The sequence below is a fragment of the Gossypium hirsutum genome, chromosome D12 (assembly GCF_007990345.1).
Source record: "Gossypium hirsutum isolate 1008001.06 chromosome D12, Gossypium_hirsutum_v2.1, whole genome shotgun sequence".
Classification (NCBI taxonomy): Eukaryota; Viridiplantae; Streptophyta; class Magnoliopsida; order Malvales; family Malvaceae; genus Gossypium; species Gossypium hirsutum.
Genome location: NC_053448.1, coordinates 58,834,126 through 58,851,700, shown reverse-complemented (window position 1 = coordinate 58,851,700; position 17,575 = coordinate 58,834,126). Strand labels below are relative to the sequence as shown.

Sequence of the window (17,575 nt, the reverse complement as noted above, 5' to 3'; positions counted from 1 at the left end):
ACTTGCCCAGAACAGACTTAGACAACACAGATTTAAATCATATTACCCTTCTTCCTTCTTCCTCGATTTATTTACCTTATAATAGAGTATAGCAATACTATGATATTTTAGGTTCAAATTTCATCATTGAATTATTCTAAACTTTATGTAAAATGACAAAAACCTTCTCATAGTAATGCATATTATTTAATAAAGGAGATGAGTTTTTGGTAATTTCATAATTAAATTGAGACCCTTTAAATAATAGTAAAGATATATATAAATCAACTCTTAAATATTTATAAACAATATTTTTCATTAACGTACGTACTATGCTATAATATCTGTTCAAAATTATACATGTGCATGAACATGGAGACAACTTTGACACACCCTCTAATCTCCTTTTTCAAGTTCAAGAGCAGTTATAAGTGCAAACACAGAGTGTTAGATACAAAGAAGATTAGAACGATATTTAGTCAAAAACAGCATAATTGTGTTTGAGAAACACAGAACACAATAGAGTTGCCGGTGCGATCCGATTCAAGAGGAGAACACATTCATTGGAGTGCGAGATGATTATGATACGAAAAAATAATTCAAACATGATACGAATATACATATTGTAGTTAACTTTACAGAAATTGAGAATCAGTGATTCAATGTCAAAGCCAATATCTTCTTTTCAAAAGAGCCAAAACCAAAATCCTCGATTAAGGAAAGTATATTTTTGCCTAAAGCTATTCCAAACCTGTTACTGGGTTATACTTATTCCCACAGGAAAACCAGTAAAGAAGTCATTCCCTAGCATCATTTTTCTTTCAGCAAAGAATATATATTTTAAATATATATACATATATATATGGTACTTTCACCTATGATATCAATGCCAGCAAGCCACCAAAAGTAGTTATCCACCTCCTCTGGTACCATCTTACAGGATGCACTGCATTCAACAATCAAGAATTTTCATATTAGTCTAACATCATAAAGCCATAAATTTAACACCATCTTGGCTGAAAGTTTCCATAGAGATTAAGAAATGATGGTGTTAGTATGAACAGCTTTTAGTAGATTCACTATTTATGCTTAGGATGCATACCTAGTTGAATTCTAATTTACTAGTTCATTTATACCTATATATATATAAATATGACACTCCAATCATGTTACCTTCCTATGAGAACTCGATTAAACTGAGCCAACGGTGTAGGACGAGGACCAAAGCATTGAAAAAATGAGGAGAAACAAACCCATTATAGTACCACTGGTTCTGCACCATGGAGATAGGAACTTTATGAGTTCTCGATGGCTGTTGTTATGACTCGTATTGGCAATGGTGGTTCTTGTTCACCACTGCGTCGCCAGAAGGCCCTCCTCCACCAAACTTCGAAACCTCTTTGAATGTTGGGACAATCTTCACCAGAGTTCAAGAATCTATCAAACCAAGCCAGAAAAATCTCCTGTTGCCAAGCCAGAGGCAGAGTGAGAATCGAGTTGCTAAGCCCATCCTCGATTAAATGTCTATCGAGGCCTTTCGATGCCCTCCTCATCCACCCAAAATCATCGTAAAATGGCACCAACCATGTTTGTAATAGCAGGCACCTTACTTCCTTCGATGCCAATAACTGCCCCTTTCCGATTCCCACAAATAGCCGAGCTGTAACTCTGCTGACTTCAAACCTGTGGACAACCGGAACTTTAGAATGAGAATCGGACAATTCAGATTGAGAAGCCCATGTTTTTAGAAAATCTTCAGCAATCTGCCTATCAATCAAAATGTCCAAAATCCAGTGCAAATTATCTGCTTGTCTTGCAATCTGACTCGCATCCTGCAAATCCAAAGATGCTGCTCGGAAAAAATGGTGTCGAAGCAATTCCAGACAGCTATCGCAAGCTGAATATAAGGACTCTTTCCGGAGATCGTTGTGAGATGAATTCTCGCGAAGCATCTTAAAGACCAATCCTTTCATTTCACGCCTTGCTTTCTCATCTTTGCCTTCAAGAACCACATGCAAAAGCTTGAGAAGCACTTCTTCATTATCACCACCCTCATCAGTTCCATTAGCAACTTCAACGGAAACCCTCTTCAAAACCTCCCCGGCTCCAACGTTTTCAAGGTGGAGCTCCGCCAATAAAGAAGCCACTTTCTCCTCTTCATCCTCAGCCCAAGGAGCGGCTTCCAAATACTCCAAACAAGACAAAACCCCAGCATCAAATCCAATTGCCGCTGAAACCTGACAAAGCAAAAACATCACAAGAACCACCACTTCAACACTCTAAATACTTAAGCCACTAATGGCCTAATCCTTCAATCTATGTTACAAGCTCAGAGTTCAAAATGGGAAATTGAAACTGTTACTGCTAATCTTCATGCCAATTCTTAAGTATCCATTTAAACAAAATTGCTATTTTAATTAATTAAAAAAAAACCTAAAACATTACCTTCAAAATTCCAAGAACCTTAGAAACGTCTTCTCTCATTAGCTTCTTCCTCAAATTTTTGCAATACATCAACCTCAAGGTCTCTATATAAACCTCAACGTCATCACAGTCTGATATTTCCACAATGTACGGCCCAGTTGATCCATTCCTCTGCTGCTTTGTCCATCGATCCGATAACCTCACAGCAAAAAACCTACTGTGAGCCACCAGTATTTGCCGGTGAACGTTCATTGACACACTAATCCCATCCTTGGAACTCAAGGTCAGCTTTATATCACTCAAACCCGGGTCGTTAAACTGGTTCCCAGGGCTCCGGGTCGATAAAAGATCCGAAATTCGTTGCATGGTCAATACCTGCTTATCCATAACAGGCGGGGGTTGGCTTTGTCTCGGAGCTGAAATGGGTGCTTGGATCTGAGCTTGGTTTTGGGTTCTTTGATGGATATCGGGCTCACTAGCCATCATCTCGAAAAGTGTCGGGCTGGACCGTATCTTGTCCGCTGGAGGCGGTGGGGACATCGGGTTTAAGAGACCCGCCGTGAGTGCAGAGTTGAACTTGTTGAAACTCGACGGAGAATGACCATTGGAGAGCAATGTTCCGCCCGTAAAGTCCATGACAGGCAATACGCTTCCCGGAGAATATCGGATCCTGAAGCCCGACAAAGAATCTGTTAACCCCTGGTCCGGGACACGGCGAGCTTGCGGAGGTGGCGAAGGAGGGGGCGTTGGAAGGGGCTTGGAAGCAGGGCAACACCAAGACCTATCAGGAGAAACAATGGTGGGCGAGTCAAGTTTCCGGCTTAGAACTCCATGAACACCACCCGATTCAGCACAGTTGTTCGTAGCACCGGAAGCAGCAGAACCAGTAGCCACTGAGGAAGCAGAGGAAGAAATGGTGGTTTCCTTGCACTTGCGGCGCTTAGGCTTGATGGGTTGGACTTGTACTTTGAGCTGAGCAGATGATATTTTTGTAGTTGTAGTTGTTGCCATGAAATGATATTCAATGCAACCCTCTATTGTTTTTGAGTCTTGACTGTATGCTACTGTCTCTTAGTTTACAGCATTGGCACTAGGCAGAAGCATTTAGTATGGCGGTGGATGCCAAAAAGGAAAAAAGGAAATTACAAGCGGCCAGGTGGGTGAGAACTCAAGTGAAAAACATGACCAAAGAGCCAACCTGAAAATGGGGCATTAAATGCACAAAACAAAGGAAATAGAAGGAGAAAAGATGAGATCTAGCTTTTGTTCTGTTTTCTATTGGAGTGTTTTGAATCAGATCAATAACATGGGGGTGCTTTTGCAATTGTTGTTGTTACAGAGATTAAAAAATGAGAGTGGCAAAGCAAAGAAAGAGAGAGGGGAAAAGGTAGGAGAAGAAGGAGCAGAGGGCAATCTCACATGGGGGGCCACCATTGTATCGGTCATCGGACTTGCTGTTGTTTTTTTCATAATTTATTTTACAGTGGGGGTGCATGGATTAGATGGAAAGTTTGATTGTCTTTTGTTTCTAAATTAGTCATTCATTTGCTTCACTAGGCCGCATTGGTATTGTTTTTTGCGTGCGATTTGGGATTTTGTGATTCTTTTTTTGGAGATTATTTTTCATTGGGACGCTCAGCCCGGTCTTCCCCACCTCCTGGAAATATTTATTAATTATTAATTTTGGTCATTAATTTTCTCTTTACTAATTTTATTGGTAAAATCAATAAACACCTTTTTTTTAATTCAAAATTGGCATGCTCTAGGAATTTAAAATTTTCTTCAAATCTCTTTTTATTCAAATTTATTTTTTGATTTTAATATATTATCTAAATTCTTTCTAATTTTAAATAAACACTTAAGCTTAAATAAATAACTTAATTTTTAAACTGGGCTAATTATACCCACATGATATTATGTTATCTTTTGATTTGGTTCAACTTAAATTTCATGTTGCTCCTAAATTAGCTTTATGTTTTAACCCAAATAATTTGCCATTCACATGAATAAATAGTTTGCCAATTCCATATGGACAACTCCCACATAATTATAAAGTAAATACAAAAATAATTAAAATGTATAAAAATAACATGATAGAATATAAATTTATTAAACCAAATTGGTATTCAGTTTAAATTCCAAGCCAAGTTGGAAAAGTGTAGATTTGTGCTTGACAAATAGACATGTGACGCAAGGCAAGGGAAAGGGATCCTCAATTCCCAAAGTCACAAGGCAAATCAAGTTTTGGATTTGATAAACATATATTTATTCCCTAAAGGAGGACAAATGAGGAGTTGTCTCTTTGTATTTTATTTTATTTTCATCACAACTTGTGTCATTCCTTTTCAGTTCTTCTTATTCATTGGGCGTTTCTCCACTCCACCCCCACCCCCACCCCCACCCCCACCCCCACCCCCATACATGTATATAATACCAAACTTTACTTATGGATAACATGTGACTTGCATTCATATAGCACTCCTTTCTTAGCCCCTTTTTTTCCCTTTCTTTGCTATTTATGATCATTTATATATTCCTCCCATACATTATATGTTATAATCAAGTGTTGAACTAAACAATTATTCTACACATACAATGAACACATTGTTGACCTGTAGTTTATTATTATTAATAATAAAAATGTGTGCTTTTTGTTGGATGTTAATAATAATATTAAAAGTACTAATGATTGGAAAACACAGGAGAGTGCCCTACATGCCATGTGTAAATATCATATATGATGGTCAATTTGTGATGGTAGACCTACAAAAGTGGGCCTTGGTTCATATTAATTTTGGTTGGTTTTTACGAGATAAGAATGGACAAGATGGAGAGATAACCCTTTTTTTATTAGAACAAAATCATCATCTAAACGATCAAATTCTAGGCCTGCCACCCATTTTAGTGGGTTTGATTTTAAGCTTCGTCCCGTTTTAAAAATAGACCCATCAAAGTTGTTATGCATCTAACTGTTCAGATCGGTTGTGAGTTTGCCTTTTTACGGCATTCCTTTAATATGAAAGTTTTTGAGTTTCGTTGTACGTGTGAATTTTAACCCATTTAATCTGTTATTATAATGATTTGATTCTATTTGTAGTTAATTATATTACACTTTTCGTATTTAAGTTCTCACATTTTTTCAAAAAAAAAGTAATTAACTTTTTTTACATTCAATTAAATATTTAAACTTTCAAAATACATAAAAAGACCTTTAAACTTTTTTCAAAAAAATCAATTAAACTCTTACATTTTTTTACTCAATTTGATACTTAAACTTTTGAAGCGTATCAAAAAAACCCTCAAACATTTACAAAAATAATAATAATTAAATCCCTGATTTTTTTACACTAACTTTAACAAGTGAACGTTAAAATAAGCTGCTCCTAATTTTTTGCATTAAAGTCACCAGTATCAAAAACAAAATTTAAAATTTGAGGCAAAATAATATTTTATTGGAATAATAAAAAATTGTATATAAATAATTTAATAAGTATATAAATAAAATAAAATCTAAACACTAGGCGATAACCGGACGGTTGATAATTTGATACTCTCGAAAATCGTACGCACAGAAAATGTCCCACGTCATTATGAGGATAACTACAAAATAATAGTAGTTCATAAACAAATGGGACCCTTTTTTTTCTCTTAAAAAGTAAATAATTAAGCAAACGGCTCTTCAGCGTAAACCTCTGGGAAGCATGTATAAAAACTGGTTACCTTCACTGTTCGCTTTCATTTTTTTTTATCTTTTCTGATCGAGAATCAGATAAAAATATCTTATTCTACAATATTTTCCGATCAAATCGAGATCCCCGCGAAAATGAACGACGGAGATGTTTCCAGGCAGATTCAGCAGATGGTGAGATTCATCCGCCAAGAAGCAGAGGAGAAGGCTAACGAGATCTCTGTTTCAGCGGAAGAGGTATTTCAATTTTAATTCGTTTTCTCTCTTTTCCCCCTTTCTGGCTTATAATGTTGTGAATTTTGGATGTTCCGATGAATTGATGGTGAATTGATTCGTGTTTTAGGAATTCAACATCGAGAAGCTCCAGTTGGTGGAGGCAGAGAAGAAGAAGATCAGGCAAGAGTACGAGAAAAAGGAGAAGCAAGTTGAAGTTCGAAAGAAGATGTGAGTTGATCTTTTTTAAAATATTCTGCTTATTTTCTCATGTTCTGCTGTAATTTTCAGTATTTAGTTCAACTGATTTATCATACTGGATTTCTATAGTCAAGCTGAGATTTACATTAGTAATTGAGAACTAGTCAGGTTCGGAGATGACTCTGCTTTAATTAGTAATCTGAAACTATAATGTGATTTGGGTGAAGCTAGTAAATTGAAGAAGTTGATTCTCACAATGATAGTTAATGCGACAGCAAAGAGAATTTAGTTTTTGTTTTGATGCAAATTGACACGTAGGATAATAGAAGGATACGAATAAGAGTAAGATTTATTCTGTTGCTGCAGTGAGTATTCGATGCAGCTTAATGCATCTAGGATTAAGGTCCTTCAAGCTCAAGATGATGTGGTTAATGAAATGAAAGAGTCGGCAGCCAAGGAACTTCTGAACGTGAGCCGTGATCACCATGTGTACAAAACGCTTTTGAAAGATGTAATTGTTCAGGTCAGTGAATGGCAAGATTATAAAACCATTTTTGCAAATATTCCAAAATTGCAGCATTAGATAAAATCTTGGGAGTTCTTGAATTGAAGGATTTTCATGTACAGTTGAATGTTGAAAGTATGTTGTTTATTGCAGAGTTTGGTCAGGCTGAAAGAGCCTGCTATCTTACTGCGCTGTCGCAAAGATGATGTGCCCTTGGTGGAGTCTGTCCTGGATTCAGCAAAAGAAGAATATGCTTCCAAAGTGAATGTTCATCCACCAGAGATATTCATTGACAATGTCCATCTTCCTCCTGCACCTTCTCATCACAATGCTCATGGCCCTTTCTGGTATGCATGATTAATTCTATGAAAATGCGAGAGTACATGTTACCGATTGTGAGGATTGATCCTTAGGGACGTGAATGTTTGTCTCGAGGTAGTAATTAAGTGTTGAGTATTATGATTCTAGTAGTTGTATGAAATATTGCTTAGTTGTGCTTTTCTTTTCTTTTCTTTTTTTATCTTAGCAACTCCCCTTGATGTTACCCTCTGCCCTTCCCCTACCTGAAAAGAGAAGGAAAAAGAAATGAAGTAAACCGATAAAACTTTAATACTGATCCCATTTTTCCCCTGGTTTGCAGCTCAGGAGGTGTTGTGATAGCATCTCGAGATGGAAAGATTGTGTGTGAGAACACCTTGGATGCACGATTGGATGTTGCATTCAATAAAAAACTTCCAGAGGTGCGTTTGGTAGTTTTTTTTGGGATGCATTTCGCTTAGTTCTACCTTGTTTTGCATAGTTACACATTAATTCTTCAAGACGAGTTAGAAGAAGCAAATTGCTGGTGCAGTGTTGTTATCTCCCTCTCTCAACTTAGTTTATTTGCTCTCGTTGCAGATCCGCAAGTGGCTCTTTGGTCAGGTTGCTGCTTGAAGGGTAGGATTGAGTCATCAACCATGGAGAAAGAATAGCTTCGAAGTTGTTTGTTCATGTATTTCTCATAGTATTCTTCCCGGATTATTTGTTTGGTAAAAGTTAGTGAAACTTTTGTTTAGTTGGTGCTCATATCATTTTGAGGATGGTAAAGTACTCGTTTTCTGAATCATAATAATGTATGATATGAGAGTTGTAGGTTTCTCGCCAATCTTTGACAAAGATTACTCATATTACTATGGTCTGAACACAGTTTCAAGTATGGTTATATTATTCATATCACTGGTTTCTGCAAAACGTAGCAGTTGAAGTTGCATCACTTTTAGTGGCTTCCTGTTTCTTCAGCATGATGCTGTCGTTCTCAAGTTTTGTTTCCATTTGCGGCTTCAATGTTTCATTTAGTCAACGAGGCATAGAAATTTGAAGACCAAGACTTGAGGATTCCATGAGCTGAACTCTCGGGGTCAATATATATCCCGTGCTGGCCATGAGGCTGGCTGCTGCTTCCCCCACCCTTGCTTTTCGTTGCCCTTGTTTTCTCTTCTTAGCTTTCTTTTCCTCTTACATTTTGTCTTCATTTTTGTCTTTACTTTCTTCGGCCATCGGGAAAAGTGGCCTGGACCTACGGCTACCTGGTCAAGCCTACGGCTCCCGTTTGCTCGACCTGTCTTCGTGGTTTATCGAAGTTATATTTGGGTTTCATGCCTGGTGTTGTTCGTTGAGCGTTTGCTGAAGTTTCTACTTCAGCTTGGCTTTGTTCGACACGTTTTCCATGGCGTCAAGCACCGATATTTTTTTGTTGTTTGATTGATCAAATCTTACATTTCAACTCTTAATGTTCTATTAGAGAATAAGATTATTTTGTTTGGATTTTCAACATTTTAGCTATCTCATAATATCATTTTCAAATAATGCCAAATTATCCTCACGGTGTAATAAGTGTAATCTTATTATGGATTATGGTTCATAATTAGGCGTGTAATTTTAAACTTTTTACCAACACTCATTGTTTTTATTATTTTAATCAATTTATTTTTTTTTAAATAAAATTTAAGTTTAATAAAAAACTAAAAAATCATGAATTATTATAATCATAATTTATAAATTTAATTATGCTTGGTGATACAATCAATTTTCATGAAATATTATAACCAAAATTTATAAATTGAAGCTTAATATCATTTTAATGAATTATCATTAAATCAATTCTAAAACCCAAATAAAAAACAAAAAAGTTAATATTATTGTCTTCAAGTACCAAAATGTATAGTTTTTGTCAAATAGAGATACCACATTGTAAAAAAAACACAAGTACCACATTAAAAAAATTGTCAAACTCAAGAACAACATTATACATTAAGTTATAAATTTATTTCAACATCCTATATTTTTTTATTGATATATAAACTAGAATTATAAAAAATTGTTATGAAATAAAAGAATAGAGAAAATAAAAACAAGAATAAAAAGAGAGTAAATAACGAGAGCAAAAGAGAACCTATTTTATTAATGAATAGGGATGTGTACAATACTCTCCAAAGTCTATATTTATAAACATAAAACGTATAAATGAAATAAAACTCTACTTCTAATTAATTTTAGAGTTCTAAAGTACATTAAACTTATCATAATTTTGATGGATATCCATTTTATAATAAAATATTCAAACACTCCCCCTTTAAGTCCACTTGTAGATAATTTGTCTTGATAAAACCTTATAAAGATAAAAATCTTGTGGGAAAATTTTTTTACTAAAGGAAAAATAGTGTGTATATTTATAATAGGCATAACATGTTACCTCATTAAAAACATTACTAGGCAAATCTAGTAGGACAAAACATCAATTAACGGAAAAATAATACAGTGCTTATTTACTCTCTCTCATAACAACATCATGTAATATCTCACATTCTATGTATTCCAATATTAAATGTTAGCTTTTCAAATGACCACTTGAATGTATTTTCTAAATATTTATATCTCCATTCTTTTGAAAGTCATGAGAGAAAAAAAAAATTTTGAGGAAATATATTTTGATCTCTTAAGGAATTTCAACAATAATTATAACAAACTTTGATCATTATCCTTCTATAAAAATACATGTAGATATTTTGGATCATTTTATAATCTTCCTTCAACTATTATTCACTGAGTCGAACATGTAGAATCATTTCAATTCATATAAAGATTTAGGCAAACATATTGAACAATTTCCTAGGAATTTCTATACGCTTTCAGCATTTTAAATCCTTAAAGGATTTTATTATAAATTTTCACTACATAGTGGTTTTTGTAAACATTGTAACAAAAAACATAAGACTCATGTCAAATCTTTCATAAACTGTTAGATTAATAATATATCTAAATGTTATTGCATTCACCATAAAATAATATTTTTCATAATCAATGCTCGGACTTAGCGAAAAACTTCATTTATTTTTTTTTTGTAAAATTTATTCTTTGTAATCAATACTCGGACTTAGCGAAAAACTTCATTTATTTTATTTTATTTTATTTTTGCAAAATATAATCATTTCTACTCCATTAGCTTTATACCTTTAGACGTTTGGACTACTGATCTGTAAACTTTACGAATTTAATTATACTTAAATTATGTCTTTTCGTTTTGGCTAATCTATTCCATGTCTGTATTTCTCAATAAATTTATTGAAAATCCTCATTTTCTTTCATTATTTCAACAATACTATTCCATGCAAAATCATTGTCGCTAATTTTTTGTTTTTCATGGTTCCATATTTCCTCGTATTGGCATAACTTACTGAAATATATTTATTTTCACTATTTTCATCTTCAGTTACCTGAATCTTTTCTGTAGTTTTAATGATTAGTTATGCCTAGATCTCTTTAGGAACACTTGCCTCCACTATAAGACCATCTTGATTTATTATTTTGTTGTACTAGAATTTTGTCTTTGGAATCAATCAATCTACCGTGCTTTAGGCATGCAATACTTTCATTTTTCTAGCAAGGTTGTCCAACTGAGACTTCAAAATATCAATTGGTACATAACACTTAGTTATTTTTATCAAGTTAATAAATGCATCTAGCAATTAAGTTGTAATAAAGTGAATTTTCTTAAACTTTTGGTTCAAATTACTTTTTATGAGGATCTAGATAATGATAATTCATCCTTTATCCATCTATTATTTCTCTCCCCCTTAATGCTGGGAAAATTATCAAATTAAATAGTAATCACAAATTATGTTATAATTGAATCTCCAATTTATTTAACACATTTAATAATACAATGAGACACATAACTAATGTATATTCCCAACTTTCTTTGAGTACATATTTTGTGCATTGAGGTGTAGCAACTTGAACATATATCACATATTCTAAAATTCTAAAATGGGTTGTATTTGATTCCTGACCGAAAGACAATGGTAATGAGGGGTATTTATCAAAACTTATCGGCATGATGCATACAAATGTCGGTTCATATAAAATATCATATCATTATGCTGATTTTACATACATAAATATCAAGCTTTGTGATATTTACTCACACCGACAATTTAATATATAATAACCATTGAAAGTTTGAGAAATGAATTCACAAACATTAGTAAGAATTGTCTCAATTGCATAATTTGAAAGTTTTGTTCTTACACTAATCATTAAACAAGTAATCTCGTAAACTTTGGGTTGCACACCGATAACTCAGATGTAATTACCTTGTGGATGCATCTACCAGAGTCTTATTAGAGCATCCACTTATTGGATAAACAAGTCCATATTTCTTTCAAAAATGTTGGAGATTTAATCTCAACTTGAGTTAGCAAGGTTCTAATAATTCATATTCTTTGAGAACAAGCAACACTTAAAAAATCTTTAAAATAAAGGATATTCAAGTTCTTTAATAAGCTTCCATGTAAATTCTCAATTTTTGTATCATTATTAATCGGGATGGTCTAATCGATCATGCCAAATAATTAGTATATTTAAACTAATAAACTTCTAGTTTACTATGTACATGATTCAGTAATACTAAGATAAAGTTCTGGTTACCATCTCATGTGATTTATTCATACAAACAAATATAAAAACAAACATCAAATTAATAAGTTTGAAGATAGTTATAAATTTCATCTTTGAAACATCCAAATATAAAACATTAAACTCAGAAGCCTAAAACCATATGCATTTATTGGGAATGACTCCACCAATCTTCCACCAAATAAAATCATTTAACATATCAAACATTCCTTAAATCGGGAATGACTCCACCAATCGTCTACCTAACCCCACGGAGGATTTGATGCCTGCCTTTAGAGCCTCGTCGCAACATGGTGTCTTTGTCGGGAGGCGTGCACGCCGGCTACCTCCACCCTAGCAGATTTAAGGCTCTTTTGGGTTTGGGCTCCATTTCGGGTCCATTGTACTGCCCCAGAGCCCTTTTTGGGCTTTGATCCAATTCACGGATTCTGCTAATAGGCTCGTTTCATGTGTTCAGGATATGGGTCTTGTTCACAAATTCGGTTCATGAATAGGGTTCATAGGCCCAAGTTGTGGATTTTAGCTTATATGTTCGATTCATGTGGTCTAATTGGGTCTGGCTAATCGGTCCGGTTTATTGGTCAAACTTAAGCTAATCGCCCACAAAAAACATGCATTTTGGAAGAAACAGAATAAAAACATCAAAGACACGACCGGACAAGACATAACCAGACGCAAGTGATATAACTTGGGCTTAAAATTTTGTGCAATTAATGGAACATTAATTACACAAATACACAAAGAATTGCAACTTTTATAATGTTTAGTGCGACACAATTATACAAAACATTGGCTAATTAAACAAATGATTACAATATTCATAACATTATGTATAATTACAGAAAACATTGGCTAATTAAACAAACAATTACAAATCTCATAATATTTTATGTAAATATTATCTAAATAAATAATTTAGGAAATATCTTTTTGTAGTATTTTGTCTAACACTTGAGTTTATAGAAATTCTAAAGCCTTTCTTAGAAATTTCCCATTTCCAAAAGCCAATCATGAAATTTGTATATAAATTAGGACGAAAAGACGAGGGATGAGACAAAAGGTGGGGGTGTGTGGTGCAAATAGTGCCAGCTCGTGGGATCCGCATATAGGATGAGCTATTGGCAGGACCAACGGCTGTCTTGGTGCATTTATAATAAGAAGTTCGAGGATTCATTCTCTTATTTACTTTCGTCTTAAATAAGAATTCAAACAGATTAATAGTTTAATTCTTCATCCTAATTTGTAAAATATCAGGCATTTGATGTGTTAGTGGCGCGCTATTTTAGGTGTGACAATGACACCAAAATATTTCAAAGCAAAACGTCATATATCTCCCCGACCGTACCTTCGTTTTGTGTCATATATTTAATTACACGCATTTAATTTTATTATATACCAGGGATCGAATTTAATCTTAATAAATGTGCCAAGGAACATGGGATATGCAGCTTTAACAAATATTGGTTTATATACCAAAATTGAAGATAAAGTTTATAAATAAACATCAAAACTCAATAGTGTAGAAACATGAAGTAAAAGAAAATTATTGAGAATAAACAAGCTGACAGTAAATCAGCTATAAAAAAAAGTAAATCACACAATATAATATATAATATATATAAACACTATATATAAATCCCAACAGCATGCAAAGTCAAATTTTATAAAGAATACCAGCTTCATCCATGACTCAGTAGTCAGTAATCCAGATTCAGGCAATTGAAACCAAAAGGTAAACCATAGAAAGATCACTTAGGGTAACCAGATGGTGGGTAACCAGGTGCTGGATAACCGGCTGGAGGGTACTGAGGAGGAGGATATGCGGCCGGCGGATAACCTTGAGGTGGTGGATAAGGCTGTCCATATGCTGCTGGTGGATAGCCAGCTGCAGGGGGGATTGGTTGATCAAGGCGAGACATATGCTGAACAGGGGGAATGGCCATGGGTTGTGGACCGAACATGCCATCTCGTTTGTCCATTTCAATCTTATGTTGTGTCTGTAATCAAAAATGTTGTTAAGAAATGGTTCAAAATAAGGATATAACAAAATGTCATTTTGCATGTATTAGAAACTCTTCATACCTGCATACATGCACAGACCCTGCAAAAGGTTAAAATAAACGGGTCGTCAGTGTATTCTGAATGCAAAATTAACTAGAAGATGGATAGGGCAGAATGGAACAGATCACTTTACGTGCAATAAACCATATCAGCCAAACAGTTCAGCAACTGTGCAGCATCTTGAAGCTCATCACTTCCAACAATCATTGCAACTATGGAAAATATGCAGGCAACTTGTTGCAGGCAAAACATGAAACCCTGTATATTAAGTGGCAATATGTTTAATCATTGGCCAAGAACATCAGATGGAATTACAGATACTGATATACATTAGGTGTAGAAAGGGTTAGTTTACAATGATGCAGTTGTCACATTTTGTTGTTTGAATGTTGAATTCATCTTGCAGCAGAAACCGGGTTGAAGCCACGGAGTTACAACAGCAGAGGAAAACCTGGAAATGAAAAACACATTATATGAAAATGATAACAAGATACGAATGGAAGCTCACTGCAACTGGCACACCAACTTACAAATTATCTTGAAAGAAAACCACACAAAAAGTTATAAGCCTATCACAAAAAAGTAGGTTCTTTAGACGATTTTAAGATTGCGCTTTATAAAATAATACAATGTCCCTTCCACCCTCTCCTTTCACAGATTGGACGTGTTTTGCGCCTAAGGATTGTTTTCCCCACGGCTAGATCGTTTACCAAATTTTCGGAATTGGACATGGTTTATCTTTAAAACCCTGTAGGTTTTTTCAATCTCAGTCTCTCTAATATTCCTATAGTTTGTGGGTAGTTTGGAGTAGGGAACCGAGTCTGTGAGCTTATAAATTAAGTTGCAAGTTGAAGAAAAAAGACAGCAATAGAGACCATATAGATAAACTTCCTACCTCAGTGCAAAGGCAAAACTCGGGACATTTACTTTCACCACACCTACCACTGCATGGCATATAACCAGCACAACATGTATACCTACAACGAAAACAAAATGACATGTTTAAACCAAGATATCACTTCATAAACTTGTAATGACAGAGGGATCAAATGCATCGATCACCTTGACATGTCATTATAAAGAGCTCGTTTCCGGAGCATGTAGGATACACATGGGCCACTGCAGTAAAACAAAAGCAGCAATGTATTTTGGAGACAGAAATTAAAGGTTAGATGTTTCCAAAAAGTAGAGCGAAGGAGAAAATTCATCAACATATTGCACAAGACTGCACATAATTTACTAGTATAGAGGCTAAAAGAAATGAAGACCCAAGCAAAAAGCGAGTATTTTCAATTTCCACGGTGAAAGTGTAAGTGATAGAATTAAGAAATCAAAACACTAGCAGCAAAATTAGGCATTCTAGGAAAGACATTTTAGCATCCAAATTAAAACAGAAAAATAAAAATCACGCAGAGTCAACCAGGTCAATCCAGTCACCACGTCTCGATCTTTAAACCCTAAACCATCACAAATTAAAAAAAACAGCGCTTATTGCAGCTAACTAAACCAAAAGAAAAAAAACGAAAACACAAAATTCAGCAGAGTCAGAATCAGATCTACAAGACACGCAAAAAAGATTCGGAATTACTTACCACCAAAAAGCCAAGCAGCAATCTGCAAAATTTAAATTAATAAACGATAAATCAAACTTTAAAAACACAAACACACACAAAAACACAGAGAGAAAGAAAGAGACGAAGGAAGAATTACAAGGAGGGTCGCGTTGAATGGTGCTCATGAGATCCGTGTGCCAGAGATTCCGATACTCCTGACGGACCTTCATCTTGTCCAAGTATTCTTGCGACGCCATGATCTCTCAAATCCTAAAACACAACCACAGAAACAGAGAGCGCAGAACAAATATGGAATGGAAAATGGAGAGGAAAAGCTTTTTTTGATGAATGAATTGTTAAGGGTCAATGGCAGGCTTTGGCTTTGGCTTTGGCATTTTGTTTTTTAGTTTAGATTTATCTTAAATACCAAGTCATTAAGACTAAGAAAGACTTTTGAATTTAAAGGAAAATAATTAATAAAATTTCAATTTTAAATCGAGACGCCCAAGGAAATGGAGAATAAAATAACGTGATTTGCCTTAATTGCTGACCTCGGTTATTCTATTGACGCTGTTAATTTTTGTAATTTAAATTTTACTTTTTTGGTTTAAATTAGTTGAGTCCCGCTATTCGTCTAAAATTTAGAACGGTTTGAAAGAAGACGTTAGGCTTAAAAAATGAGCTTTAGTAAAAAAATTAAACTCGTTTAAAATATGTGTCAAGTTTAAACATTTAAGACCTAAATCCAGTTCATTTTTAAATTTATAATATTTTGTATTATGTTATTTTTATATATTATGTAATTTAGAACACGTTAAAAAATAAACCATACAAAATATATAATACCACTCTAATGTAAATATTAAAATAATATTAAGATGACTATATAAAAAACTTTCAATAAACAAAAAATTTATAAAATTATTAAATATTAAAATAATCTAATATAAATATTTTTAGAATAAAAAATTAAAAAATAATATGGATGGATTTGGGCAAAATTTTAAGCCTATATTTCAAACAAAACGGGCCTAAACAAACATAAAATATATTAATATCATGCTTAGACTTGACCCAACCTATTAACACAATTACTTTAAATCACGTTTAATTACATTAATGCAAATTAAATTAGCATATATATATAATTATACATATCTCCAAAAGAAAAAGTATCAAAGTAATGATTATGGTTATTCAAAAAAATTCCGCACATTCATGGCTATTGAATTACAAAAATGTTTTCTTTATGTTATTTATGTTTAATAAATTTATGAATTTAAATTCTTTTTATAATTTTAGGTAAGGATAAGGATGTCATTCTATTGTTATATCAAGTGATGCAATTTATTTAAAACTTAACATTCACAATTAGAGGTATTTTAATGATAAATGTTTGGGTTTTTTACTTAAATATATATTTTTTAAAAATTAAATACCTAAATAGGTTGTCAGCTAGATTAATTACCGAAATGGTACGTTTTCTTTAATCGTGCCTATCGGACAGACGTGAATCAACTTTTTATATTAAAATATTTTTTTGTTTAAATAAAATATTAATATTTTTTATTAAAAACATTTAAATATATATACAAGTAAAAATACGGTCAACGGATCAAAATACTGGTAAAAAACAGGTCTCGCCTGTGAAATAGGCACGACTAATCGAACCTGACAGGTAGGCGCGAATGGTCTGCCCACACAGTCCCCTTCCTGCAACATCTGCTGCTACATGCCCCCCACCCCGCTGCCCCCATCCGCCCGCATAGTACCCCTTCTGCAGCATCTGTTGCTGCATGCATGCCCCCTCCCCCGCTCCATCTGCTAACAGCCGTTGTTGCATCATGCTGCTGCTGTGTCTAGTCCCTTCAATGGAAAAAAGTTGCAAATGGGGGATCTTATAAGCATGGTCCCCCAAACCCCATCCACTAGAAGAGAAAAATAAAAGAGAGAAAGGAGAATAAGAAGAAGAAAGAAAAAAAAGGTAATGTATTATTT

The 17,575-nt window shown here is 34.1% G+C and overlaps 3 protein-coding genes across 5 annotated transcripts; 1 reads left to right on the top strand and 2 right to left on the bottom strand.

Moving 5' to 3' along the window:
* Positions 1–561: 561 nt before the first annotated feature.
* LOC107947045 (BTB/POZ domain-containing protein At1g63850) lies at positions 562–3,898 on the bottom strand. Of its 3 annotated transcripts, none has more exons than XR_001697048.2 (3): positions 2,425–3,897; positions 1,153–2,216; positions 562–925 (listed from the first exon to the last, which is right to left on the bottom strand). XR_001697048.2 is itself a non-coding variant. In XM_016881593.2 (3 exons), exons 1-2 carry the CDS (start codon positions 3,412–3,414, stop codon positions 1,275–1,277), a joined length of 1,932 nt encoding a protein of 643 aa, XP_016737082.1. In that variant the 5' UTR covers positions 3,415–3,898; the 3' UTR covers positions 562–925; positions 1,245–1,274. The 3 variants fall into 3 exon arrangements, 2 of the variants coding, with proteins under 2 accessions (XP_016737082.1, XP_016737081.1); XM_016881593.2 differs by having other exon boundaries at positions 1,245–2,216; positions 2,425–3,898; XM_016881592.2 differs by having other exon boundaries at positions 1,233–2,216; positions 2,425–3,896.
* Positions 3,899–6,033: 2,135 nt separating this feature from the next.
* Positions 6,034–8,240, top strand: LOC107947044 (V-type proton ATPase subunit E-like). The gene is made up of 6 exons (XM_016881591.2): positions 6,034–6,328; positions 6,435–6,535; positions 6,872–7,028; positions 7,164–7,357; positions 7,651–7,750; positions 7,908–8,240. The coding sequence occupies exons 1-6, from the start codon at positions 6,227–6,229 to the stop codon at positions 7,941–7,943; spliced, it is 690 nt and encodes a 229-aa protein (XP_016737080.2). The 5' UTR covers positions 6,034–6,226; the 3' UTR covers positions 7,944–8,240.
* Positions 8,241–13,406: 5,166 nt separating this feature from the next.
* LOC107947043 (uncharacterized) lies at positions 13,407–16,005 on the bottom strand. The gene is made up of 8 exons (XM_016881590.2): positions 15,735–16,005; positions 15,617–15,638; positions 15,087–15,143; positions 14,920–15,001; positions 14,380–14,475; positions 14,158–14,282; positions 14,046–14,064; positions 13,407–13,960 (listed from the first exon to the last, which is right to left on the bottom strand). Exons 1-8 carry the CDS (start codon positions 15,832–15,834, stop codon positions 13,712–13,714), a joined length of 750 nt encoding a protein of 249 aa, XP_016737079.1. The 5' UTR covers positions 15,835–16,005; the 3' UTR covers positions 13,407–13,711.
* Positions 16,006–17,575: the final 1,570 nt, after the last annotated feature.